General features: G+C 50.4%; 2 protein-coding genes across 8 annotated transcripts; one reads left to right on the forward strand and one right to left on the reverse strand.

Annotated features, from left to right (window-relative positions):
- The first annotated feature begins 635 nt into the window (after positions 1-635).
- On the forward strand, positions 636-15,037 carry eea1 (early endosome antigen 1). 2 transcript variants are annotated; one of them, XM_048970130.1, is made up of 28 exons: positions 636-826; positions 2,529-2,603; positions 2,874-2,986; positions 4,125-4,179; positions 4,396-4,461; positions 4,780-4,819; positions 5,119-5,223; positions 5,315-5,436; positions 5,920-6,075; positions 6,978-7,073; positions 7,467-7,805; positions 8,048-8,197; positions 8,310-8,429; positions 8,605-8,808; positions 8,918-9,118; positions 9,379-9,492; positions 9,619-9,774; positions 9,887-10,026; positions 10,183-10,513; positions 10,663-10,764; positions 10,929-11,306; positions 11,429-11,614; positions 11,710-11,841; positions 12,079-12,264; positions 12,358-12,596; positions 12,702-12,822; positions 12,918-13,016; positions 13,117-15,037. In XM_048970130.1, the coding sequence occupies exons 1-28, from the start codon at positions 803-805 to the stop codon at positions 13,237-13,239; spliced, it is 4,173 nt and encodes a 1,390-aa protein (XP_048826087.1). In that variant the 5' UTR covers positions 636-802; the 3' UTR covers positions 13,240-15,037. The 2 variants fall into 2 exon arrangements, with proteins under 2 accessions (XP_048826087.1, XP_048826097.1); XM_048970140.1 differs by lacking the exons at positions 636-826; positions 2,529-2,603 and having other exon boundaries at positions 2,903-2,986; positions 4,396-4,457.
- Positions 15,038-15,224: 187 nt separating this feature from the next.
- Positions 15,225-26,068, reverse strand: plekhg7 (pleckstrin homology domain containing, family G (with RhoGef domain) member 7). Of its 6 annotated transcripts, none has more exons than XM_048970165.1 (17): positions 25,784-26,067; positions 24,569-25,280; positions 24,005-24,027; positions 21,547-21,662; positions 20,877-20,917; positions 20,551-20,646; positions 20,311-20,460; positions 20,111-20,206; positions 19,832-19,933; positions 19,563-19,676; positions 19,177-19,351; positions 18,025-18,140; positions 17,096-17,183; positions 16,928-17,007; positions 16,395-16,542; positions 15,925-16,022; positions 15,225-15,464 (listed from the first exon to the last, which is right to left on the reverse strand). In XM_048970165.1, the coding sequence occupies exons 2-17, from the start codon at positions 25,196-25,198 to the stop codon at positions 15,354-15,356; spliced, it is 2,184 nt and encodes a 727-aa protein (XP_048826122.1). In that variant the 5' UTR covers positions 25,199-25,280; positions 25,784-26,067; the 3' UTR covers positions 15,225-15,353. The 6 variants fall into 6 exon arrangements, with proteins under 6 accessions (XP_048826122.1, XP_048826141.1, XP_048826126.1 ...); XM_048970184.1 differs by having other exon boundaries at positions 21,571-21,662; positions 24,572-25,280; positions 25,479-26,066; XM_048970169.1 differs by having other exon boundaries at positions 24,572-25,280; positions 25,479-26,066.
- Between the last annotated feature and the right edge of the window lie 1,202 nt (positions 26,069-27,270).

Genomic DNA, 27,270 nt, shown 5'->3' on the forward strand with positions numbered 1-27,270 from the left:
CAGTGGGTAACACTATCCGCCGGGGCTTAAATCCGGCCCCTGTTTGGTCTGTGTCGAGTCTGCATGTAGTGCCTTTTCTGTACAGGCAGCGTTGTCATCTCTCACGCATCGGGCGTGACACTCAAGATTTCTGATTCTCACGAAATCTCACGGCAAATCTATATTATTGCATTATAAACCTAACATTAGCTACATCAGAGGCGTTGGGGTAGTTAGCAAACTCTACAAACTACTTACAGAGTAATAAAACTCTATAATACATAAAAATGCATGTACAGACTTGTCTCGAGCTGAAAATCTCACGCCAGCCAGCTGACCAAAGTTGGCAGCCCTGTACAGGATTGGGGTGAGACAATATCAGATCTAAATAAAAAATTGAATTAGTGTCGCCAAAGCGGACACATTTCACAATGAATATTATAGTAATTTTATAAATGATACTAAGGATTTTTGACGCTAACTTTTTGAATGCTTCGTAACTCCAGTTTTTTTCCACTCTATCTGTCAATCTGACAAGGCCCCCCCTCCTTTTAACATTTAAACCAATGAGAACGCGCGCTTAAATCTTACGTCGATCCTCAGCGGTTGGTCGATGTGGACGCCATTTCTTATGAAATCCCGCCCACAATCACGACAATCCCGCCCAGGTTTACGCTCGTTTACGGAGACTGTCAGAACCAAGCAGGCTTGGTCAGGTGTGCTAGGGAAGAGTATTGTGGAATAAACTTTACTTTTTCCTTTCCTTTTTTTTTTAAATAGTATTTTTTAGATTTTGGTGGACACATAAAGACGGCGCGACGCCATGTTCAGACGGATATTGCAGATGGTAAGGGGTTATGGGCCGGGAATAGCAGCCGTCGTTTTTGTTGACACCGGCGCCTCTGCCCTTCCTCGCCTCGAAGCCAGGGGGCCGGGAGTTGGAGGACTGAGATCACCGGGAATTTAAAAACGGGCAGTGTCCTACTTATGCGCCCGGTGCCCGGGGCCGCTAGACGTCCAGCTTCCCCCTCCCGTTGGCTTGCTGACACGTTGGGTTAGCCGTCTGGCTAACTGCGTTAGCGTGTGGGCGTTCCTCCTGCTGCTGCCGCCGCCGTCTCGAGGCAGTTTGCGGCCCGTGAGCCTAGGACTCCCGCGCGGCCGTGCAGATAGGCTGCAGAATCAGTGGCACGTAGCTATAGCGGAATATTACCCTGTGTACGTATTTGTTTTCTCCCAGTGAGGCTAACTGGCTGGTGATGCAATTTGGGTCATGTGATGACGGGAAAAGCGGACGTCCCCGCTGCTGTCTAGACCTCCGCACAACTCTGGGCTGCTGTATGGCCCTTGTAGCCCCCCAGCGATGGGCTGTAAATATTACTCCGATTCGAGCCTAAAACAGATTAGCGCAAAATGCAGATTTGGGCGTGATTAGGTGACTGGGGAAACCAGTATTTTTCGGTCAGCCTCCGGTCGTCTTGTATAGCCTGGACGTGATTAGAGGCGTTTGACAAAGGTTCATGAAGTCTGTGTGCTTAGTTGTCTTCTCACATACGCTGAAATGTTTTTGAATGAGACGAAACAGGCGTAGTGTGATTAAGATAGTGTCGGCCCGTATGAAAAAACCATATGTATTTCCACTGGTTTATGATGTCTTATTTCGCAGTCCACTTTAATAATGATATTATTTCTGAGAGAACTGTCAAGTCTGAATTTGTAAAAAAACTTCACCTAAGGATGGCTTTTGGTCTCTTTCCCTGCTTCTTTCAAATGTCGCCCCCTGTTGAGTGGCACTGCTGTGTGGGGATTTTATGCTGCATGCCACTACTGGTCATTGCTGCCTGTCCTGACCTCACCCTGTCAGTATCCCATATATGTGGTACCACTCCCACTCTGTGTGGGGTCATCCCCCCCACACCCACACTGTTCTCACATGATCAGACTCTTACTTCTCCATTAATCACCCCCTCTGTAACGCAAGCATGCTGCCAAAATCACATCATCTGTATTGGAAACTTGGAAATGGTATCGCATGGGATGGAGCCAAGGCTCAGCAGTGTTAAAGAGTGTGCTTGGCTTTTGGGTTTAATGGGCACTCTCTTACAGTGGCTCAGTAGTATTTTTGGTGGGTGACATCTGGTGATAATAGCTGACCATAGATCAAGGACATGGCCCTGTCGCAGTGGTACTCCCCTGTGGCTGCAAGAGGTGGCATGTGGGCTGGGGGTTGAGCGTTATGCTTCCGCCTGATGTCAAAGGCAGTTGGGTCTGCACCTCACCGTGCCTGCATGACGTATAGGTGGAAGTGATGTTAGCGTTAGCTTTATCTAACCGGACGCCCTGATGTTTTTTCAAACTTCAAAGTTAGTCACCCCATTCCATAGCCCAGCCTGCCACTAGTAAACAACTGAAGCTGTTTTTTTGTGAAATGGGTCGTTTAGAGTGGTTCACAGGATCAGTGACTGCAGCTTCCCAAGGCTGAGATTGGGCCCCCACCTGTTATGAACCTTTACTATTTTGACTGACTTTCCCCTATTCCGACTTTCCTGTAGACGCCTGGGAAAGGCAGCTCCCAGGGAGCGGATGCTGACCAACAGGCCGCTGACGTCAACAGCGAGTCCTCCGAGGTAAGTGGCATATCCGGTTCATCGTTTTTTGCCCTGTCGTCGTGCTGGCATGCCGCATAGGTACTACATATTGCGGCAGTTTTTGTGCCAAAAGCACCCACCTGCCACTCCAGGGAGCTGTTTTGCACCTGGAATTGAATTAATTAGACCGGGATGAATTGACCCTCCTTGATAATGGCTGATGTGGAAGAGAATGAGGCTGTTGGTTTATTGTTGGGGGTTTGTGGTTGTCTGCAGGTTTCACACGTACATGTGTCTGTGTTTTCGAAGGGCTTCATCTGCCCCCAGTGCATGAAGTCTCACAACTCAGCTGAGGAGCTGTTTAAGCACTATGAGCTGTTCCACGAGGTGGGGGATCAGATGCCAAGTCAGGGGCCTGCTAGGTAAGCGCCACCTAGAGGACAAAACTGCTTCAAACACTCAATCCAACAGTGCCCTCCTTGTATGGCATATTAACACTGTATACAGCAGAATCAAAGAGTACTCGCTACATATAAATAGCACATAAAGCTGAATCAGATGGGTTTGTACTGTGTAAACACTGAGCAAACCTTCAGTGAGCAGTGCCATCTGCATGCTAACCCTAGATAAAGTTCAGTTATGCTGCAGGATAATACTGAATGTTCCTGATTTGGATGCTGCCTCCCACATGCTAACAGTTAAGGCTGTTTCATACTTCTTCACACAAGCCACTCGCTTGTGTATTCAAACACAAAAACGTTCATAGTTCTCCAGTCCAGTACTTCGCACATGCTCAAAACATGTTGTATTTTTATTTTTTAATTATTATATCATCATTAATAATAATAATAATAATAATAATAATAATATCGTCGGAATATCAATTATTATCCTCATATTCTATGCACACGTACCGCAGCAGTGAGGCATGTGTCTGTTTCTCAGTGTTTTACAAATTCAGAGAACCAGCTCACGGGTTTGCCAACTTTGGTCCGCTGGCTGGTGTTAGATTTTCAATTCTAGGCTTCAGTTCAAGCCTGCAATCACATACACATGCATTTATATGTATGCAGCGGTTTTATTACCTCATAAATAGTCAGTAGGGTTTGCAAACTACCCCAATGCTTGGCAAAAGCATCCATCTTGATATTTAAAGTGGATGCTAGCAAATCGATCATCCACTGCGCGTGCACCACTGCGCGTGCACCACTGCGCGTGCACCACTGCGCGTGCACAAATTTTGAATACAGCAGGCGTTCGTCCTCATAGGTGCACAATGACGTCAAACATGCCATACACATTGGAGCAGACGCGTCTGTTAATACACTTGCAGAGAAGTATGAACCAGCCTTTACGCTGGCTCTCCCGCATTACCACTGTCCCCTGCTGTCACTGCTGTGCGACAGAACCTCTGAATGTTGGCCCAGGCAGTGCTGGGTTTTCTCTCCCTGTCAAGAATGATACACCCACAGTTAGAATATTGCATTTATTGCCTGGGCACAGATAGAGAAATCTGTAAAATGTCTGAATCATCCTCTGATCTCTGTCCTGTTCTTACAGGGAGGATCTCACTCTGCTGAGACAGGAAGTGCAGGACCTGCATGCCTCCCTCAAGGTAGTGTTTGAAATCCCTCCTCTTGCCTAAGCCACACTGAATCCAGGCTTGGTGCTCAGGGCGATGAACTCAGGGCTTTATCTGGCACTGAGCTGTCGGTTGTTCACCTTTGCCCGATGATTATGGAATCGCCATGACTGCAGCTCCTCCGGGCTCACGCCCATTTGCCTGGTTAGTGTAGCGCGGCATTAACTGTTCCCTCCCTCTCTTATCCAGGAAGAGAAATGGTTTTCTGGAGAGCTGAAGAAAGAGCTGGACAAGGTTCAAGGGCAGCTCAAGCAAGTAATTCCTCTTAATTACTCCATCGCCAGCTTTGGGGATGCGGAGAAGCGAATAAAATATCCACTCTGCTGTTCCTCATTTATGTTGGTGTCATCAGTTTTGGGCAGAGCTCGTTTGCTGTTGAAGATCTGGTCACTTGTATTAAAGGCTAAGCTGATTTAAGTACATCTGAATATTAGCTGCTCCTTTAAGTTGCTGTTTAAATACAAATTACTGTAGTTGATTACCACCATTTTGACTGGTGGAGCTCGTCAGCACACAGATCTGATCTCCCGCACTGTCTCTGTGAGAATCTGTTTTATTCTTTTTCCCTCCTAGAACGTGCAGAACGATGGCCAAGCCAGCATTGATGAATCGGGTAAATTTTGACTTTTACGCCTTAGTGTTTTGTGTTGGCAACATGGGGCCATGGCAACAGGCACCACGGTAACAGTGAATACAGGAGTTCGCGGGTCAGGCGTGAGGTTCGGCTGCTAATGGGGAGGATGGAGTGGCACTAATTGTGTGAGACAAACGTGCTCAGCACTGCAGGGGGTCTGTTGCGATACTGGAGACATCCATGGGCCCGGTATGTCTTTACGGTGCTGATCTTGTGGATGTTTAGGGTGGAGAACATCATGGGATGGGTTCATGCTGATGTGGGCATGTTGTTTGCAGAACTGGAGATGAAGCTTCATGAGGCCGAGACCGAGAAGTTCAACATCAAGCAGATGAAGGATCTGTTCGAGCAGAAGGCTGCCCAGCTGGCCACCGAGATAGTAGGCAGGTGTCAACCTCCGAGGGGCGTGTGTGTGAGTGTGCATTAGTGAGAGAGTCCCGGGCCGGGAGCGTGACCCGTGCTGTGAACTGGCAGACGTCAAGTCCCGCTACGATGAGGAGAAGAGCCTGCGGGAAGCAGCAGAGCAGCAGGGCGCCCGGCTCGCCCAGGACCTGCAGCGGGAGAAGCAGGAGAAGGAGGACCTGCACACAGAGCTGGTAGGGCCTTCGCTACAGTGTGGCGCTGTGCGGCATCCCCCGTCGTCTCGTTCCAGTGGTCTGCTGACAGGGTTATGGGCCACATTTTTAGGACCATTTAGTCACATGGGTCAGTGGTGACCCGGCTGAGTGTGTAGTGGCACCTGTGTCTAGCTTTCTGGGTCTCTGCTTATTCAGATGTGACTGAAGTTTTGTCGTCACGTGGTGTCAAAGGAACATGATGAAATTCTGATGCCACAGTTGCATTTAGAGGCAAGACATTGCTAGATGATACAGTTTAAGTAGTGATAAGTAAATAAAGTAATAAGTTATAAGAAGAAGATGCAGTGGGGATGAGGGTGGGCTGTGTTTGGCCGCGCTCGGCTGCATGTGGTCAATGATGTCTTCAGAAGCTGCAGGCTTTCTGAGCTGGGAGCGGGTGGTGCGTCTGTGAGTGTGGTTTCCATGCGGTCGTTTGGACCCGTGCCACTCCTCGACCCACAGCTGCAGCGGCCCGGCGTGGAGGACGTGGCCGTCCTGAAAAGGGAGCTGATCCAGGTGCAGACCCTCATGGACAACATGACCCGTGAGCGCGAGGAGGAGTCCGAGAAGCTCAAGAGGCAGTTTGCGCAGCTGCAGGCCGACCACAGCGCTTCCCAGGTAACTCCTTACTGGTTTCATTGGCCGTGTATCAGGCTTGGCTGTGGGTGGCCTTGAGGACACGGCCCTGCCAGGCTGAATGCTCTCCACACACGCTGCAGGTGGTGCTCCACTCTGGCTTTTGCTGACCGCTTTTAAAGGCGTTTGAGTCCTTTTCTGCAATATAGTAAAAAAAAATTTTTTTTTTTTTTAAAGAAATCAAATTGTGTTTACAAGCGTATAAGCTTATGTCTTCTCCCTTGGGTATTGTTGTTCGTGATGGAAATTTTAAAAATCCGAGTTTTGCTAAATATGCTCATTAGATCTTTATGCACTTTTGTTCTTTCGTTCTTTAAAAGCCTTTGAATGGCTGCTTTCCATTAAGGGGGGGGCGGACCTTATTGTGCCCCCCAGGTACCCCGGGGTGCCCTGCTGAGGTGTCAGCAATGCCCAGTGTTACCACAGTCCCCTGCTCACTAACCTGTCCTCTGTTGCCTGCGCTTTGCTTAACATGCTCTGGCTAACATGGCGGTTCAGCCGCTCTCTCTCATGGTGTCTGTGTGTGTTTGTCTGTGTCCTGCTGGCCCTTTTCTTCACTCTCCTCTGGAAGGTTCATGATCTGGAGGTAAATGTTGTTGTACTTCCTCTCTCTCTCTCTCTCTCTCTCTCTCTCTCTCACACATCTTGGCACCAAAGCCCACTGGACCCTTTGGTCTTACTGGTGTATAGACCCCTCTCTGCAGTACTGTTTCTTACTGAGCCTGTAGCAAAAGCAGGACAAAGTTTGTCTCTGTCTGTCTGTCAGGTACAGCGGAATCGTAGACGTGTGGGTGTCCTGTAGACAAGTGGGAATTCGCTTGTGTGTGAACATTGCAGCTCTGTGTGTGCGCAAGTGTGGGTTTACCCTGACGTATGTGTTGCAGACGACCATATCACAGCTGCGTGCGGAGCTGGAGAAGGGGCCCCAAGAGGCAGCGGTGTACAGCCAGCAAATCCACCAGCTACAGCAGCAGAGTCAGGTAGCCCCCCCCCCCCCCCCCACACACACACACACACACACACACACAAATGGATGGATGCCTGGGGCAAGCCAGCGTCTGATGCAGATTATCCATGTTGCCTTTATGGAGTTTGGACAGGGCCTGCCCAGTGTCATAGTGATATACAGCCCATTCCTGCATTTAGGGGCTTGTCATTTCCTGGGTGAATGTTGTGGGGAATGCAGTGTCCTGGAACCCCTCCCCCCTCCCCCCTTAGGTTTCAGGGATGTTGTGCTTGAGATGGACTTTGGAGAATCTGAGGAGGTTGTGCTGATGTTTATTTTTGGAAACTCAGGTCCTTCTTGCTGGCAGCTGTGGTGTTATGTGAAGAGTTGGTCATGTGACCGCCGGTGTGTCCATTCTCGCTCACAGAGCCTGTCGCAGAAGCTGGCCCACAAGGAGCAGGAGTGCCGGGAGATGGAGGAGAGCCTGGACGGCGAGCGCTCCGCCAGGAAGGCGGCACAGGCCAGCCTGCAGCAGAGAGAGCTGGAGCTTCAGCAGGCCCAGGCGCAAGCCCAGGCATCGCAGGCCGCGCTGCAGAGAGCGCAGACTGAGGCAGGAGAGAAGGGCCAGGCGGGCAGCCGGCTCAGGCAGGAGCTGGCTGAGTTGGAGGTGCAGCATCAGCAGCTGAAGGTGGAGAACAAGCAGCTACAGCAGCAGAAGGAGCAGCGCGAGCAGCAGAATCTGCAGCAGCAGAGCGAGATCAAGCAGGTGGGCCGCCTCCAAGCCAGCGCAGCTGATATTGCATCACTGCAGCACTGATTTCTGTGTGTGTGCATTGCGCTCAGGTTTTCATAGCAACATTATAGCTCTGTATCAAAGTATCCAAAACTTTAACCTGATCAAAGTATGGGGGTAAAAGGGTTCAAATAGGGTGCTAAGTGGGAAGGAACACACTAAGGATGCTAAGGCCCGTTGCTCAGTGGGCATGCTAAAGGCTACTCCTCTTGTAGCTACATAGCCGGCTGCTGGAGGCAGAGAGGCAGCTGGGGGAGGTCCAAGGCCGGCTGAAGGAGCAGAGGCAGCTGTCTGGGGAGAAGCTGAAGGATCGAGAGCAGCAAGTAGCCGATTTGCAGCTCAAACTGTCCCGGGCCGAAGAGAAGGTAAGATGGATTAAATTCAGCTTTGACATTTCTGTATGGATTGAAGACTTCTGCTGCTTTTGTCAGATGTTTTCTGAGCCGGTGCTGACCTGTCGCTGATGGACTCCTTTAGGTGAAGGAGGTTGAGGGCAAGTCTGCGGACCTGCAGCACCAGCTGGAGAAGGCACGGCAGCAACACCAGGAGACCCAGAACCTTCAACAGACCACTACGGGGAAGCTGAGGGAGGCACAGGTACTGGCTGATGTTGGCCTGTCCAGTATGATTTCCAAACAGAGATGCAGCAGGTCATGTGTGCAGAAGCACAAGTGAGCAGTTCGGAGTAGATGCTTTTTTTGTGTTCTGGAAGGTTCTACACCATGGGGAGTTTCACTAATATTAATTAGTGAAATTACATTTCATCTTCCAGAATGACCTGGAGCAGGTGTTGCGCCAGATTGGAGACAAAGACCAGAAGATCCAGAACCTGGAGGCACTTCTGCAGAAGAGCAAGGACAGCGTGGGTCAGCTGGAGGCCGAGCGGGAGGACCTGTGTGCCAAGATCCAGGCTGGGGAGGGCGAGACCGCTGTTCTCAACCAGCTGCAGGAGAAGAGCCATGCTCTACAGGAGCAGGTGAGGTTGAGAGAGGCAGGGGACGGTCACTCGGAGAATCCTGACATTTTGTTCAGGTGGTCTGCTTTTGGCACATTACATTCAGCCAGAATTGGTCTATACACTTTAGGTCACGCAGCTGACAGACAAGCTGAAGAACCAGTCGGAGAGTCACAAGCAGGCCCAGGAGAATCTCCATGAGCAAGTGCAGGAGCAGAAGACCCACCTCCGCACAGCGCAAGACCGCTGCTCGGCGCTGGAGAGATCCAACGCGGAACTGTCTGCCCAGCTGAGTGAGACCAAGGAGAGGCTGGCCCAGATGGACACTCAGGTACTGCTCCCGCAGGGCTGGTCACATAGACCACAGCATAGGTGTGATGTAATTAACATGTGTCATGTCTGAGTCCTTGAATTTCAAATCTTCTCTGTCTTACACTTACTGCTATGGAAGGTGTATATAACCTGCGATTTAACAAGCATGCCAATTACTAAGTCTTGACACTGCCAAGGATAGAATTATTTCATCTCTCTAGTGGCGTCTAGTAAGCACCAGTCCAGCTGGACCATTATCTGCTTTTGGTTTTCTTGCAGCTCAAGGCCAAGACTGAGATGCTGCTGTCCGCCGAGGCTTCCAAAAGTGCTCAGAGGGCAGACCTGCAAAACCATTTGGAGACGGCTCAGCATGCTTTGCAGGATAAGCAGCAGGTGAGGCCAATACACCAAGAAAGGTCCTGGTTTGTTGATAAGCGGCTGTTTTGGCATTTTGGTTTGTTCTCGGTCTGTCATGGGGTCTGCCATTTTGGGTAGCTCAGCCGTTGACGTTCTGTGTAGGAGCTTCTGAAGAGTCAAGCCCAGGTGGAGGAGCTCAAGACTCGGCTGCAGCAGAAGCAGGAGCAGTGTGGACAGCTAGAGACCAACCTGAAGGAGAGCCGAGACAAGCTGCTAACATCAGAGCAGAGCACAGAGCAGCTTGAGGGTCGCATCAAGGTCGGTGTCCTTCATGGGCAGCTCCGGTGGACCAGAGGGCGCATAGCAGTCAAAAGGAGAGAATCACACTGAAGGACCCCGCCCCCTGAGTGATACACAACTGTCTCTGTAGAAAGTGGATGCTGAAGTGCAGGAACTACGGGTGGCCCGAGATCAGGCCCAGTCAAACCTGCAGCAGCTCCAGCAACGTAGCACCGAGGCTGATGGGAAAATCAAAGAGCTTGGCCAACTGCTAGCTGTGGAGAAGGAGAGGTGTGTACATGCTGTCTGTGTCCTGATGACTGGTCACTGTCCCTCTCTACATTCCCTGGTGTCTCCTTGACGTATTGCCCCCATTTTCTCCATCATACTCTGTCCCCATTGTGAGCACACCACCCTCATCCCAGGCTTGCTGCCACTGTCCCGCAGGGTCTCGACGCTCCAGGAGGACCTAAAGAAGACGGGCACCGCTTTGGAGTCCTCGCGGCAGCAGCTGCAGCAGCGGGAGGGGGAGAAGACTGTCCTGCAGCAGGGGTTCGATCGGCTGACCCAGGAGATGCAGGCACAGAAGCTGGAGATGGAGAAGAAAGCCCAGGGCCTGGCCAGCAGCCTGCAGAAGGCCCAGCAGGAGCAGGATGCCCTGGCTAAGGAGCTGTCTACCACCAAGGATAGCCTGAACAAGGCTACCCAGGCACTGAAGGAGGTCCAGGCACAGCTGGACTCTGAGAAGAAGAGAGCCAAAGCTGCCCTGGAGGAGCAGGTGGGCGTCTGGTTGGGTTAAGTCAGGGTGTGTGGTACGGGGCCAGTGATTTAGTGATGCAACCAGGGTCTGAGCCTGTCTGTGTCGGCATTGGCGGTGCATCTCTTCCCCCCCCGCGGTAGCAGTGGTTGATGCATGTCTGCCTGCAGGGGAAGTCTCACCAGCAGAGCAGGTCTGATTTGCAGAGGAAGATGGAGGCTGTGGCCAAGGAAGTGGCAGAGGTCAAGGGTCAGCTGCTGCAGAAGGAGGAGGTGAGGTGGGGGGGGGTTGAGGCACCGTGGGGGGTCCTGAGCTGTGGCTTGTTACATCGACTGTTTACTCTGTGTAATGGCCTATGTTCTTATCACGCAGCTACCTTCGATCTTATCTCTGGTAGAATAGCTTCTATCTAGTGATCACCGTTATCGTCCTCCAGGCAGAGAAAGGGCTGAAGGCACAGCTGACTGCCCTGACTGCGCAGCTGGCGCAGACCCAGGCCACTCTGAAGCAGGAGGAGGCATCTGCGCAGAAGCTGCGGGAAGACCTGAAGAGCAGCCAGGCCTCCCTGCGTCAGGAGGTGCAGGGTGCGGAGAGCCGGTTGGCCGAGCTCAAGGAGCAGCACACCCAGCAGCGGGAGCAGGAGGCGAGAATGAAGGAGCAGCTGTCTGCCGGGAGCCAGGCCCTGGAGGCAGTGAGGAGCCAGAAGGCAGAGTTGCAGAGGAACCACGAGAGTGTCAAGGAGAGCCTGGCGCAGCTGCAGTCTGACTGCTATGGCAAGGAGTCTGAGCTGCTGGCCCTGCAGCAGGACCTGAAGGTGGGGGCGGGGGGTGCCGGTCAGAGCTCCCCTGGGTCGGTGCTGGGTAGGAAGACTGTGCAGGATATTCTGCAGGATATCCACGGCCCTGTTGAAGAGGTTGCCTTGTTGGATCGTTGCAGGCCTCTCAGGACAAGATGGTTTTGACCCAGGAGGAGCTGCTGTCCAGTCAGAACCAGCTGACCCGGCAAGAAGAGCGGATCCAGGAGCTGGTCGCTGCCCGCAAGTCGCTGGAGCAGGAGGTGGCCAAGAGGCAAGAGAAGATCACACAGCAGGGGGAGGTGCTGGAGAAGCTGCAGCAGCAGCAGGTCAGTTGGCCTTTCGCTGTCAGGTGCTGCCCACGTAGCCGCGTGATACACACCCGGCCCATCTGACGCGTGCCACCGTGGGTGACTGTCACCAGGCGGCCATGAGACAGGAGCTGGAGAAGGAAAGGGCCAAGGTTGAAGAGCTGAGTGAGGTCAAGAGCCGACTGGAGAAGAATGTGAAGCAGATCAGCACGGACCTGAAGACCAGCGGAGAACGCTGGGAGAAGGTCAGTCTGGGTATTCTCCTTTGTATCTAAGGGACGAGAAAGAAGTTTGACCAATAGGAACACAGTGGTAATACAGGGAAACTTCCCTGACCAGTCAGAATGGAGCCCAGTGATGTAATGAGAGATCTCTGACCAATGAAAACAGAGCCTGATGATATGTGGAAGTCGGATGCTGTGAATATTGAGTGCGTCTCCTGTGGTCATGCTGTGGTTGACACATGTTGTGCCGTGGTCCAGGAGGTCTCAGAGCTGCGGGAGGCCAAACAGCTTCTGATCCAGCAGAAACTGGAGATGCAGGGGCGGGTCGAGAGACAGCAGGCCGCGCTGGAGAAGGAAAAGCAGGCACAGCAGGCCACGCGGGACAGCATCCAGCAGCACAAGCAGGAGATGAAAGCGGAGAGGGACAAGATGGAGGCTCAGCTGGTAGCGTGTCCCCTGTGCGCGTCCGTGTGTGAGCCTGTGTGCATGCGGGAGCCCGTGAGTCTGACCCCCATCCTCCCTGGCGTCGGTGTCCAGGCGGTGGAGCAGAAGGCGAAGGTAGAGCTGACGAAGCGCCATGAGGAGGTGGAGTCCAAGCAGGCGCTGCAGATTGCGGCGCTGAACGAGAACATGTCGACGCTGAAACGAGAATGGCAAAGCAGCCAGCGGCGTGTCGGTGAGCTGGAGAAGCAGACAGACGAACTGCGGGGCGACATCGCAGTGTTGGAGGCCACTGTGCAGAATAACCAGGACGAGCGTCGTGCTCTGCTGGAGAGGTGGGCTGCTGCTGGCCGGGACACCTCGCTCACAGGCAGTTAGGGCTAATTAAATGCGAACTCTGTGCGGTAAAACCAGTGATTTGACTCTGCTCCCCCCCCCAGGTGTCTAAAGGGCGAGGGGGAACTGGAGAAGTTGCAGGGCAAGGTGGTGGAGATGCGTCACAAGCTGGATGACACCACTGCAGCCATGCAGGAGTTGGGAAGGGAGAACCAGTCTTTACAGGTCGGATTAGCAGTCAGAGGCGGGGGGGGGGGCAGCCCTGCAGGTCACGGGGCTGTTTGACAGCAACAGCAAAGCCTGTTCCTCTCTGGCCATAGATTAAACAGTCGCAGACGCTAACCCGGAAGTGGACAGAGGACCACGAGGTGCAGAACTGCATGGCCTGCGGGAAGGGCTTCTCCGTGACCGTCAGGAAGGTGAGTCCTCCCCTCTGTGACCTGCCTCCCAGCCGGCGTGTTCCGTTTGAGTTTCCGGAACATTCCGTCTGACCCCCCCGGCTGTCTGTCCTGTCCCCAGCATCACTGCCGGCACTGTGGAAACATCTTCTGTGCAGAGTGCTCATCCCGCAACGCACTGACGCCGTCATCTAAGAAGCCAGTGCGTGTGTGCGACATCTGCTTTGAGGAGCTGCAGGGCTGACAGCCCCCCTCCCCCAACACCCCCCTGTCAGTCCCCCCCTCCCCCCGCCCACGCACCCAGTCCACCGCTCTTCACACTCGTATGTTCTTAGGCAACTCCTCTCTATCGCATCTGCACGAGGGCACTGCGGCTCTCTCTGCCCAAGAGGTTGGCAGTAGATCGCAGGACTCCGAGAAGGACTTCCAGGGCTGTGTCACAGGGGGGCACAGAGGAGGTTTGCGGTGGGAATGTCAGAGTGTCCGATCTGATCTGTATAGTGCCTTTCACTTCGAACGGGACACCGTCCGTCCACACTGCCATGACATACATCTGCCATGATAATGCTATGCTACAGTTTTTTTTGGGTAGGCGATTAAAAAGTGGCCGCATTAAAAAGCCGTGCATTTCAATTTCAGAGAGATTCTGCGACAGGGAACGTGATGCGAGGAACTGCGTAAAGGGAACTCCTGCCGTCTCACCAGACGTTCAGGAGGAAGGCATAGACAGCCGTTATTTACTTAAGAACCAAAGATGATGATCTTTCTTTTCAGGCCTGTTGCGCACACACAAACACACACACATGCACGCAGTTTCCTGCTTGTGCAGGAGTTCTCCTGCAACTGAGGCTCAATAGGCCAGTGTTTTAAGATGGTTCAGTATTTTTATGAAACACGGTGATTCGTCTGCAGAATGGGCTTGCCGGAGCAGTTGTATTTTTATGGAACTTTCCATTTTGCTGCAATCAGGTTGTGATGGTGTCGTGCGGAACACAGCGGCTGGGAATTAACTGGTTTGAAATTTTGCTGCTTGTTTGAACAAAGTATACTCCATTTGCCATGGACACAGTTTGGCCTCCTCAGGAAGGCAGTGATCTTAGGTTGCTGGAACTGGTGTGCTAAGCGGGCATGATCGGCCAGGTCACATGAGTGCTGCTGGCCCATCCATTGGTTGTCCTAGAGCTCCATTTGGAATGCAGTGCACCTCAAACCTTATGGTTTCCGGTTAAGCCTTTTAACAGTGTTGCAAACACCGCGGCGTTTCCATGCACTCAGGCCCGTAAGCTCTCTCAGCCCCCTGAGTATTACGGTAATATACTGGGTCGGCTGAGAGCATCATGAGATCTAAGCCCAGTCCATGCTGAGGCTGATGGAACCTGGAGTCCCGAAGGTTCGATTCCTCGAACTCCCCTTAGAACACCTGGTCTGGACCCGACGCCCACACGGACCACTGTAGCAGGAGGGGAACGCCAAAGCTGATTTCACAGATCATCTCCAGGACAGTGGTGTTGGCCACTCAGAGCCTGCCTCCTGCCCTCAGGAGGAGAGCCACTGCTGGTGCCAAGGCCGCCTGCTTCCTGCCCCGAGGCCGAGGCCGTGTGCCTGGACGCCCCACGTCTTAACACGTGTCTGCATTACCTTTTTAAGTCACCTGCAACCAATGTTTAATATTGTGGAAAGAAAAGTGTAATTGCTTTAATTTCTGTACAAAAAGGACATCTACTAATGTAAGATATTAAAAAAAAAAAAAAGTGACTGCAAATTTAAGACACTATTTCTGGTCTCGTATATTTTATTTAAACAGCGCGACACTACACGTAACTGGATGGGTTTGATTTCATGCCAGTCACGCTTGCGGGTCATGTGGGTGTCCAACCGTCCGTTTCTTGGCATTCATTTTCGCCAGGGGGCGCTGTTCCTCTAGGGCTCTGTTACAGGGTTACACTGATGTTACCAGGAGATGTAATGCAAGCCCAGAGGTACTAGTCATTTTCCGAGTTTGCCATTGTGCTTTCATACCGAATAAAATGTATGTTTCAGTTTTCCTTTGGATGTGTGATTTTTATTTTATTCCAAGTGACTTGGGATAGCGCTATACCTCCTGTTCTGCATGCAGGTTGGGAATAAAGGGGGTGTTTTTGCAGGGGGTGACATATATGTGAAATATGGATATGATGTGAGACCCCCTTCAGGTACAGAAGCCAGAGCAGCAAAGACAGACTGCAGAAACCCAGGTCTGCATTTTATTTAACTGTAAACAAATGAAAACTAGACAAAAGTTCTCTTTTACAATAAGGCAGAAATTCTAATACAGAAATTTATTTACAAGGTTGTTTGATTTCCGGGACGGTTCCATGACTAGATCTGCGAGGACTCGAGCCACTGCGCCGAATACCTCACGCGGGGCTGCTGAGAGTCCTGTCTCTGCAGTGCTGCAACAGCGCCCTCTATCTCCGACATCCAGCATTTCTGAAAGTGACAGGAGAAGCCAGGGCTAATAACTGCTGCAGTGCAGAAGGTGCTGCGCTCGTCCTCCTGCTCACTGCAGGCTTGTTTTTTTTCCCCCCTACATACTAAAAGCTCAGTTCTACTACTGAAATGAGTTTCCCTTTGGGGGGGCTGAGGTGAGTAAAAAAAAAAACACAGGCCGCAAGAGTTGACAACCTGTATGTCAGAATCTCCTTGGGTGATTTTAAAGGAATATTTGTGTTTATGTTTAAGTGCCTGTTCCCCCACGTGATAGAAAACAGCTTGCAGATCCCAGGAAAGGCTGCTGTTCTCTTCATGACTGGTTTGGCTTTTAACGTGTGTACTTCCCACACGGAGCCCACCAGTGGCCTGCGGTGTGTGTGTGTGTGCTGCAGGCATGTGTCCATGCGCCTCCCTGTGCGTTAAGGTCAAGCACGAGCAGCACGGACACCCGCAGTACCTTGAGGGTCTCGGATCCTGCCTGCAGGATATAGACGCCGACGCATTGCTGGTAGCGATTCAGGTGCAGGATCACGAAGGTGTTGGGCAGGCCAGACGCTGCAGAGGTAACAGGGGAGTTACTGACAGCGGATGGGGGGTGGGGGGGTGTTTGGTCTTTATTTATACGCTTGGATATCATGGGTGGTTGGAGGTCAAATAATAAATGGCAAAATATCCATTTATTCCAGTCATTAGTTCATAAATGTCATTCTGTGTCCGAACTTCCCACAATCTGCTTGGAAGAATCTACAAGATATAAAACGAACAGTTTTTTGCAGCATGCCAGCTGGGTTTTCTCAGAATGGTGGGGTTTTTTGGCAGCTAATGCCACGTGCCAAGGAAAGAGAATCCCTGATCGACACTTAGACCCTCTACATGCCATTCGCCCACACTGCTGACTCCTGCCACAGCCTGGCCCACGTAACTCACCTGTAGCGTTTAACTGGTCGACGTTCCTCAGCTGCAGCCGGTCCAGTGAGATGGGTTGGTCCAGGACCATGAAGGTGCAGCCATCCTGCAGTTCCTGGCTCAGTGCCGGTCGCATTGGGTTTGAGTCCAGCCCAGTGGGCCGCTGGTGCTGCCGGGAGATGAAGCCTGTTCCTCCACCTACACTTTCTTAATTGTAATTTTTGGAGAGTTCCTGAGGCTTTAAATGTGTTTGTAGCAGCGTTTCCCAATCCGGTTCTCGGGGACCAATAGACGGTCCACGTTTTTGCTCCCTCCCAGCCCCCTGCCAGACAGTCCGCATCACTGCTCCATCCCCGCTCCCTTATCTGGCAGGGAGCTGTGATGGAGCAAAAATGCGAACCGTCTGCCGGTCCCCAGGACTGGATTGAGAAACACGGGTTTATGGTGTATGGCAGAGAGGGAGAAGCGCCACCCTGTGGTGGTACTCAGTTAGCGACCTGTGCTAACTTTCTTGTACTTTTCTGCTCTCAGTAGAGTGCGGACATTGCATTTACCTTCTTATTCCTCTTCACCTTGGTGATCAGAAGGAATTCCTCGAACAAGAAGAGGTGGACCTCGCGCACCTTCGGTTGCTCTGTGAATGGCAGAGACAGTTTGCAGCTTTCACACAGTGCTGGGGGGGCCTCCCAGTGGTGAGTTGGCAACTGGCATCTGGCCCTTACCAACGAGGGACACTTTCCCTTCAAACAGCATATTCCGGTGAGTAATGAGGTTGTCAAGCGTCGCAACCTTGAGGAGGTGTTTCAAGTTCTGTAGACAATGAATGCACACAATTATCACAAATGTGTGAATTTTTTCTATTATCAGAAGTATTTGAAATTTCAGAAGAATTAAAATACTGCTATGCACTATTAGGGGTCTACACATCTGTGCTGAATTGCAGACTAAGGGCAGGGGTCCCTGTGTCTGGGCTGAATTGCAGATTAAGGGCAGGGGTCCCTGTGTCTGTGCTGAATTGCAGATTAAGGGCAGGGGTCCCTGTGTCTGTGCTGAATTGCAGACTAAGGGCAGGGGTCCCTGTGTCTGTGCTGAACTGCAGACAAAGGGCAGGGGTCCCTGTGTCTGTGCTGAATTGCAGATTAAGGGCAGGGGTCCCTGTGTCTGTGCTGAATTGCAGACTAAGGGCAGGGGTTCATGTGTCTGTGCTGAACTGCAGACTAAGGGCAGGGGTCCCTGTGTCTGTGCTGAATTGCAGATTAAGGGCAGGGGTCCCTGTGTCTGTGCTGAATTGCAGACTAAGGGCAGAGTTCCCTGTGTCTATGCTGAATTACAGATTAAGGGCAGGGGTCCCTGTGTCTGTGCTGAATTGCAGACTAAGGGCAGGGGTCCCTGTGTCTGTGCTGAATTGCAGACTAAGGGCAGGGGTCCCTGTGTCTGTGCTGAATTGCAGACTAAGGGCAGGGGTCCCTGTGTCTGTGCTGAATTGCAGACAAAGGGCAGTGGTCCATGTGTCTGTGCTGAATTGCAGATTAAGGGCAGGGGTCCCTGTGTCTGTGCTGAACTGCAGACTAAGGGCAGGGGTCCCTGTGTCTGTGCTGAATTGCAGATTAAGGGCAGGGGTCCCTGTGTCTGTGCTGAATGGACACTGTACCTCGGGAACGAAGCCCCTCTTATTCCGCTCCCACACCTGTGGCCAAACCAGGCACTCCTTTAGCCGCTGAATGTTATGGTAGTTATCCAGCCATTTCACCTTCCCTTCCAGCTCCTCTACACAAATAGGGGTAAAATCAAGGTTTACAATCATCAGTAACATCACCACCATCATTATCTTAAGCATGTCCATCTCCAACACCATCATTACCCCTATTTGAAGCAGACCCACCATCGTCATCCCCGTGATTAACAGCAGTTGCAACAGTGGTATTCACACTATAAATGCTACCATTTCAAATATTGCAGTATGTTTTTTTAATCATACTGTATTCATATTATTGCTTTAAGAACAGAAAATACCTGCATCTGACCTGCATCATAACTCAATTTAAAAGTATATTGAGTACTTTTAAATATTGTAGTTGTGTTGTCAGTTGTTCATCTATCTGTTTCATTGGCTGGTGTTGGTCCATTAGACTGCCTAGCGAATAATGTGATGATAGTTGATAGAGCCACAGCACAGATGTATTGTGGGATATGGTGGGTGTGTCTTTCAGCCTGACGACTGCAAAGCTACTGATTTGTTATTGTTTTTTTCCCACCAGCTGCAGCATTTCTTCCTGGCCGTCCCCATTGACAGCAGAACAACAGCGGCTTCTCCCAGGAACGATTACCCAGGTGCTGCACATAATGGAGCCGCACCTTGCTACAGGCCAGCATGCAAAACCAGTTTGACCGGCAGGGCACACTGGAATCATTTAACTACCGTGCTTCACTAACCTATGACTGACCAAAGGACACAATATGTACCATTTGTCATTACTTGAAAAAAGTCCTGGCTGGTTTTATGCTTTGAATTTCATAACTGATAACTAACAAAAGGAACTATCTTGAGGCCACGATGTCACACAGAGATTGTCTATTGATATTGCTGAGTTTTGGGCTAGAGCTGCTCCTATTGGCTAATCAGTTGGAGATGCAAAGAAGTTATGATTAAAAAGTGCTTGACTAAATGGGACTTAAGATGTTCCAATGCATGCAACCCAAGCTGATCCTGAGATAGACCAGAAAGCTGGCTATGGAAGAAGAACGTGGAGCTTGTCCTGAAAGAGGTTCAGAAACTACCTGATGTAGACCAGGAAAGACTCACGTATGCTTCTGTCCACTATCTCCACCACGGCCTCCACGGCCCGGCTCTGCTCTTCGCTGCTGCTGCGCTTGCAGATGTTCCTCAGCAGCAGCGGGTAGCGGGTTAGTCGCTGCAACGGCGCCACCTGAAAGTCCTTCAGCCGTAGTCGTCGGCATTCTGGGTGGCTCTCGCACCACTGTGGAAGGGGGAGGGATGGGCAGAATGGACAGAGGATGCAACCTATATCTACTGGAAAGGAGAGTAGCACCTCAACTACTGGGTGTCCCTCAGATACCCTGGATCTGTCCTTACAGCCTCGGGGGGAGCAGGTAAGTTAGTGGTTAAAGGCAAAGACTTGCATCCTACAGGTTGCTGGTTCAAGTACCATTAGGGCTCTAGCAAAGTACCTTGACGTAGGCCTTGAAGTCTTCCCTGTGTTTCAGGCTATCCACGTAGAAGGTTGTAGTGGAGTAGTTGAGGCAGTACTTCTGCTGGCAGTGGCAGATGCTGTCTTTGAAACCCTTCGAAATGGCCATGAGTCACAGTGTTTGTGAGAACAGCAGTCACGCATGGTGTGGCTCCAAAGGTAGACTAAATGAGACTTTCTTATGGAAGCTGTCTAAATGAACCTTCCGGTCTTTGTCTACTCGCACAAACCCTGCGTCACCATACACACCTTGATGAGCAGATCTGCCAGTTCGGGTGAGGCGTCCCTCACTGGGATATCCCATGACTGTTTGATGACTCGCAAAAAACTAGTGAGGAAGCCAAAGCTTACCTGTAGGAGACAGACACACCTTTCTAAGCCACAAAAACCATTCTTTGTGAACATGATCTGCAGGTCAATGGGAACTAGCATGAAAACAACTTCTCTAGAATGGTTCTTTCTCTGGGATGTGCCGCGCATGTCACGCATTGGGGTTGTGCACCTTCTTGGCGGCTGGCATGGTCGTACCAAGCATAGCTCGTTCAAATTGGCGAAAAGCTTCCAAGGGTCGACATCCTGCAGGCAGTCATTCTCCTGCAAGTTGGCCAACGAGACCAGGAACACCTGCCAGGCACAGAACATCTGGCTAATGCTGCACCTCCTTCTCAGTCTGTCCACTAAACTCGAGCAAATTAAAATCCGCATCCACAGCTGTCGAGGAGCGTCACCTGTTTCAGAACCATGAGCTGGTCGAGGAAGTAGACACACTCGCTAGTGAAGAGTTCCCACACGGCCTCTTCCCTCCTGTGGTCCTGATCTCCACCCTCTAGCTTGTCTTTGCAGCCATGGATCTTCAAGAAGCCCTCCAGTGAACAGTCCTGGGGTGGAGAGGCATTGCACTAGTAGTTGCAGGGCAAATTTCTACCACCTTCGTCATGCTGGATCGCCAGTGGTCATTAGCATCTCACCTTGTACGTCTGTAGCTCTGTATCCCTCCAGTCCTCCACTTGCATGGTGGACAGGTGCTTCATCACATCTGACACAGAGCCTTCCTTTCCTTTGGCCTGAGGGAGCGGAAGGCAGAGGGTTGGGAGGGGGACTGGTTTCAGTGGAGCTTTCTCCTAATTCTTTGTTAGCATCCAATCTGCTCAGTGCGACTGGGTACTTATGAACTCTGAGCCAGTTTTACTTTGAGTTTTACACGTGTTAGCCACGCGTGTTGGATTCCAGTGACTACCCCCCCCCCTCATTCTTGCAAAAAAAAATAAAAATCCTGGGGGTCCCTGGCACCTACCAGAACACGTCTTGTAAATGGCCACTTTGACTTCTTGGTATCTGTGGTAAGAAATACGACAGCATGCATTGGTGTGACACGTGTGGTAAGAGCAGATTACTGGGGAAGCCAGATAGCTGGTTAAACAGCTCTGTCAGTGAAAGGTTAACCTGGGTCACGACCTGGGTAAAGGGTAGGTCGCGAGGTAGAGCTCTGCACCTGTGAAAACACTGTACCTCAAACATTCCACATCACCAAGAAACTCCGTCACCTGGGAAACATCCCTGTTCCCGTCTACCACTTTGTTATTGTTTCATGTCATACACGATTTGTGAAAGAGGTCATGAATGACCAGTTTATGACCAGTAATATGCAGCCACTGACAAATGATATCCTGTTTAGATGAATTGGGTTCCAGTCAGGCTAGAATGACCCAGGTATTCAGCTGCCCTAGCATTTGGGGGGACGCTACTAAAAAGGCACTTTCCATGGTACAGTGGGAGTGCAAGTCTGCGTGAGTCCTACATGGTCATTGAACCCAGGTCCCTGAGTAAAAACACTCATGCTGCAGCCTGTTAATCAGGTCTCTGCTGATGTAGAGGCTCGTGGTTGCGATCACATGTCACGCGAGGGACAATCAAAACAAAACGCAAGCGATCGCGCAGCAGAGAAACGACAGATGGCATATGACCTGAAATGGTGGAGGACAGGATACCTGCTGCCCCGTTGGACACGAACAGGTCACCCGGAGACACGTCCAGTCCTGGCAAGCTGATCACCACCGAACTCCGCCTCCGCTCCTCCAGGCTGCGGGTGCAGAAACGGAGGGAGGGAGGTGGAGAAAAGGAGATTCATTGAAGCAAGAGGGCGGGAAGGAGGAAAGTAGCATGGAGAGTGCAGATGTCATTTACAATGAATGCGCTCTAACTGACCTTCAGCATTTATGACTATCCACAGAAAGATCTAATCAGCCTTCAGTCAGGTGACGCTTTTTACAGTGATGAAAATCTTACCTTGAGGATATGATATGATTTTATTAAAATAATGACTTAATTTACCTTGATCAGGAAAAGCTTACAAAGGTGTGTCTTATCTACACTGATCAGTCTGCCAAGAGCGTCAGCACTATATCCAAAGAGCAGACACCAGGCATCCACCACTGGAAACATCTCTTGCGGAAGCATGTAAAGGGGTTTGCTCGTGAACCTCAAAAACTGAGAAGTCACATCACACACAGCGAAACAGCTCAAGACAATGAGCTAGAGGTCTACACCAGCATTCGGTGTTTCTCTGTCACAGGTACAGAATGTATAACTGTCACATCTCTTTATCCAATTTATGACCTTGCGAGACCCCGCGAGACCCCGCGAGACCCCATCATCCTGCTTTCCGCAGGGGAGAATCTCTGAAGTTGAACAACACCAATGATTATGAAACAACACGGCACCACTTGCCAGAAGAATTCAGTTGCGGCAGGGAACAGAAAGCTTCCTGACATCAGTGTGTGTTTGAAATTTCCTGTGTAAAAGGAGGATCGAGGAGCAGTGCGTGGATCGGCAGGTTAGACTGCTGTGCCTGAGACTGGAAGGCTGACAGCTGGATTCCTGGGATTGGCAGAGTGATGTCACCGTTTGACCCCTGAGCAAGGCCTTTCATCCCCAGTCGCTCCAGGGGATTGTCGGACCCTGCATCCTCAACTGTACATCATTTGGATAAAAGCCTCTTCACAGTAAATGGCTCAACACAAAGCCTCCTGGGACATCTCCAGTTCTCCTTGCAGTGCTGAAGTGACCGCACAGAAACCGACTCCACCTGTGGAGCCAGGATGACGAACACTGACCAGACCTCCAGACCTGAAACACACTTAGTCTTGGGCTGTTTTCAGTGCCATGTGGTGCAACCAAGCCAACTGAGCACTGCACTGAACCCGCCCCGCTCTGCTTCCCCGTGACCAGTTACGCATGCAGGAAGTCGTCTTCGTGCTCCGGTCAAGGTCTACGTTTTATCCTCTGTTGTTATGGAGGCTTTTTACACACTGGGATGCAGTGACCACATAAACCTGCCCCTGGTATGTTCAGTGGCTCAGGACGCACTGATGACTGCATTTGCGGGGACAGTAGTCACATCTCTAACATCCTACCAGGGCAAACTGGCCCCTCCCCCTAAACAGAACATGAAAAACATGGCAGGATCTGCTGGAAGGTACCATTAAGCCTAAGGGCAGATGGCTGGGTGTATTTCAGTATTATGATTTCAGAAATCATAAGACGGTGAAGAGCTGGACAACAGCAAAGTCGTAAGTAAATACCACTAGTCTCCGAAAACTTTTAACGAGACATTGTCCAGATGCGCAATCTTAGCACTTATCGGTCATGTTAAATAGAAAGTTCTTTAATGCAGCTGCTTTGGGGTCAATTCTTAATGCACATGTTAATGTTTTTAATAATGCAGCAGGTTTGAGGGCTCCTTCTACAATTTACAGCATTTGTTTTCTCAGAATGTCTTTCCTATCCAAGCAAAACTGTGCGCTTTTGTAACTAAAATATCGCTAATTGGATCGAATCGGAAATCAAATAGAATTGGGACCTTGTGAGTCAGAACTGAACTGATTCTGCAAATCAGTGGCGATACCCAGCACTACTGCACTGGATAATACGTGCAGTATGTCAGCACTCCATGCTGATGAAGCACAAGAACTCTAATGCTAATTGCTGCTTCCTGATTTTAGTGGAATCCCTACATTCCAGTGACTGTGAATCTCATGCCCAGCGGGGGGGGGGGGGGGTCTCGCAGAACTCCAAGGCCATAACTTGGGCTTCTTGGGTCCAAATTGCCGCTCTGGAGCCCAGCAGAGTAAACAGTAGAGCCTCCCAACACCGGTTGTCCTTTTAAACCCCTCAGAGCATATGAGTGTGAGACAAACCAGGTTAGGGTGCACTGGCTCTGGGCAGGTGAGAAACAAAAGATACCCCAGTTTGTATCCATCCCACTAATTAATGTTTGAATAATTAGTCCAACCACAGCTTTGATATTCAAATGAGGTTCTTGGGGCAGCCAGTGAGAAGCTTGATCGAAATCAACCCATAGCTTTGGCTTCTGGAAATATGCAAAACATTGAAACAACACTAAAACAGACTGACTCTACCTACCGTTCTGGGGATGGATCCTTCGCCTGTTAAAGTAACCAGAGAGAAGCTGATTAGTCATGGCCAGTTTGATGAACCTTGTGTCTGTCATTTTACGCGGTAATTTAGGCTGCTTAAAAAATGCTTAAATGACGCGAAGTTGTTGCAATCGCTGCAATTCAGGACCAGAAAAACAGTTCGGGGACCTGACAACATGGAACACACTCACTGCATTTGTAACCCCCCACATATGAATAAACAATTCAGTTAAATGACAGAGGATACCTCAGTCGGTCAATGCAGCTAATGAAAATGTCAATAACAGCAAAGTCAAACTTGCTAAATCTCTGCTAACAGTAATAATTCCCTCGTTTGCTCGTGTTTAAGGGGCAGGATCTCTTCGTATCCTGGTACGGTCCGATGGGACGCTGCTGGGGGCACCTGCTGACTCAGTAGATGTCTAAAGCAGGTAAGAATCTGACGTTAAACTAAACTCCCATTTCCAGTTCTCAGGCAAGCATACTAATGGACATCAACAACAGTATTTTATCGTGATAATATGATTTTCATTGCATACTAAACACGCACTACCTGATTCAAGTGCTCTTCCACTTCTGGCGTTCCGCAAACGGGTTCAGTAACACTACATGTCGTTTTTCTATGTTGAATCAAACTGTTGTCCAGCGTATGGCATCTACCAGATCTGTTTGTGGATTCCATTGGGGACACGGCGGGCTGGTTGTCCTGCTCGTCGTTCGGCCGGACTCCCTGTTCCGGGCAGCTCCCGGGTTCCGGTAACGGAAACCCGTGCTTGTACTGGGGTGAAAATGCGTTCCCCGGAACGGGGGATTCGCAGGTGACCGAGTCCTCCAGGGTGCCGTTCCCCTTCGTGTGGTCCTGGATGGCCTTCACGGGCCGTCGGACGCTACTCCTCATTCTCCTCAAGGTGGGGGACGTGGAAATCCGAGCTGCCGCCTGTCTGTTAAACTGGAGAAACGGCGTGACCTTTTCATCTTGGTCTTGCTTCCACATTACGATCGGGGCGCTGGTCTGCGTCTCTTTGTCCTCCAAGAGCAGTAGGTCCGTTTGGGTCTGTGCCACGGAGCGCTCCGTCACACCATCCTCCCCCGAGTAGCCCTCCGTGTAGCTCCCGTCCAAAGTTTCTTCGAGTATCGCTCCGTTTTCGCAAACTGTAGTGGTGTGTTCCTCCGACGACATTTTTCATATTTTCGCGTTGTATTAAAGTTATGCTACTAAATGACAAGTAATGCAAGCGGACACTTAATTTTCCGATGTTTACCTGTAAAAAAATGGGGGGAACATTACAGAATGTTAGGTGTGTTTACATGCTTTTTGTCTTACTAACGTTACAATAATTTTTTAATTAGGGAACACAATGCTCGACCCGGAGTAACCAGCGGTGCGTCCGGAAGGCAGCAAAACGTCCCCCGGCGCATATATAACATCTGCGGGGCTCAATGAGTGGGGCTTCACTTACCCCCGACAAATCCACGAAACCTTCGGCGCTTTCCAGAAAGGTTGTCCCAAAAACACGTCCGGTTGCATATTTCAATGTGAACGATTCGGTGCTAGAAAGTATCACTCATCTGACACGCTGCTGCTGACAGCTGCGCATAATACGGAAGAGACGCTCGGAGTTGCGTAAATGTCGCTTCAGGTGACAGCAAACGTTCGTGTAAAATGCAGGCGCCCTGGAAAGAGTTTAGTTCAAACTGGCCAAATATCCACAGGGCTGCTTTTATTTTCTATATGGATTGTATCTGTATATATCAGGGTATCTACCTGTGCCTGAAACAAAGCCGATTCCCCCGTGACTCACGGTTGTCCGCCGACCGTCGGTTGTCAGCGATGCGGCTGCGCCTGCGGAGGGGAGGAGAGAGCCGACATACTCCATGATATGTCACATCTCGTACGACACAAAGGTCGGGAGATACGAGAGTCGTCATGTCTTTTTTTCAGCACTCCGCGTCGTTTGCTGGGGGTGGGGGTGCAGATAATGACTGGAACAAAATACTGCTTTACTGTTTGGTCACACGGCAACGGGACACAGAACTCCCCCATCGTCATAACAGACGCTTTTTTTTAAACTGTACAATAAGTGATTGTGAGCTGGTCATGTGAAACAGACCACCAAGGAAGAATTTCTAAACAAATTGAAATATATGTCGGTCTGCTGTATTTTTTTGTAAATATACATTTGGTTGGTTATCAGAATTTATGTTAAGTTATGGACTGTACGTGCTTTTATTTCAAAGGTTTAATGTGAAATTGTACTTAAAGTATTCAGTGTTTCACGCCTCCATTCAGCCGCTTTCTCAATGGGGGTTGTGTCGAAAGGGCAGCAAACAATCCCACGGTGACCAAGAAAACATTTGCTCGGCATGAAAAATTGATTGATTCACATTAAATAGTGTTATGGTATAACCGGCATCCGGGTGCACGCCTGCGCTGTGGTGCCGGGGATAGGCTCGCTGGTTAAGTGGGGGAGATGTGGATGAATGGTGTGGTCTGTTGTAAAAGAACAATGCACGACTCGTGCTCGCAGTTCGTGCTGCTTTATTTTGTTTGCCTTGTCAGGATTTGCTTCTCCAGTTCGGCAAGCAAATCCCTCGTCGGATGATACAGGTTGCGGCTGCTGAGCGCGCAATACAGCAAAATTATACCTCCTGTAAAAGTTTTCTCTGCTGCATAATTCACCGCTGTCGTAACGTGATAACATCCCGATACAGCTGGTCCTTAGCGGCCGTATGCAGCCTTTGCCCGTCGACCCAGGCGATGCTCCTGATGGCCAAGCTGCCATCAATGCCGAGCCGATGCCGTTCCTCCGATGGGTCGTCTTACAGCCACCCATTACGGTGGCGTTTAATAGGCTTCCATTGCGCAGTCCCGCACTCTGGGTGTATCTCGGTTACCAGCCGCTGCACCAACGCGTCACCCAGAGAACGAGTCTGACCTGACTTTCACATCGGCCGATTCTGAACTACGCTGATGTCATCGTTACTCTTGTAAAATATTACATATGCCTCCGGCATATAATAGGTAAGGCTGTTCAGAAACTCGCCAACACCTTTTTAGAGTGACTAAGAATTCCAGTTGTACATATTACTTCATTTGAATATGTATACACAAATATTTATGTACAGTGGGTGTAGAACGTTACCGCCTCCATTAATTATTTTAACTGACCTACAGCAAAAAAAAAAAAAAAAACGTACAGGAAAATTGTATTCCTATTATCTTTATTTAAAAATAAAAACATCACTATCCAT

Source organism: Brienomyrus brachyistius, chromosome 1, assembly GCF_023856365.1.
Source record: "Brienomyrus brachyistius isolate T26 chromosome 1, BBRACH_0.4, whole genome shotgun sequence".
Classification (NCBI taxonomy): domain Eukaryota; kingdom Metazoa; phylum Chordata; class Actinopteri; order Osteoglossiformes; family Mormyridae; genus Brienomyrus; species Brienomyrus brachyistius.

What these genes read in the sequence shown, in the direction of transcription:
- eea1 (XM_048970130.1), top strand. Translation starts at nt 803, where the DNA reads ATGTTCAGACGGATATTGCAGATG. An exon ending in CCGACCACAGCGCTTCCCAG is followed by an intron (nt 6,076 to 6,977) that starts GTAACTCCTTAC and finishes TATGTGTTGCAG; the next exon opens with ACGACCATATCACAGCTGCG. An exon ending in CTTTGCAGGATAAGCAGCAG is followed by an intron (nt 9,493 to 9,618) that starts GTGAGGCCAATA and finishes CGTTCTGTGTAG; the next exon opens with GAGCTTCTGAAGAGTCAAGC.
- plekhg7 (XM_048970165.1), bottom strand. Translation starts at nt 25,198, where the DNA reads ATGTCGTCGGAGGAACACACCACTACAGTTTGCGAAAACGGAGCGATA. An exon ending in ATTTGAACGAGCTATGCTTG is followed by an intron (nt 19,934 to 20,110) that starts GTACGACCATGC and finishes TGTCTCCTACAG; the next exon opens with GTAAGCTTTGGCTTCCTCAC. An exon ending in ACTTCAAGGCCTACGTCAAG is followed by an intron (nt 19,352 to 19,562) that starts GTACTTTGCTAG and finishes CCCCTTCCACAG; the next exon opens with TGGTGCGAGAGCCACCCAGA.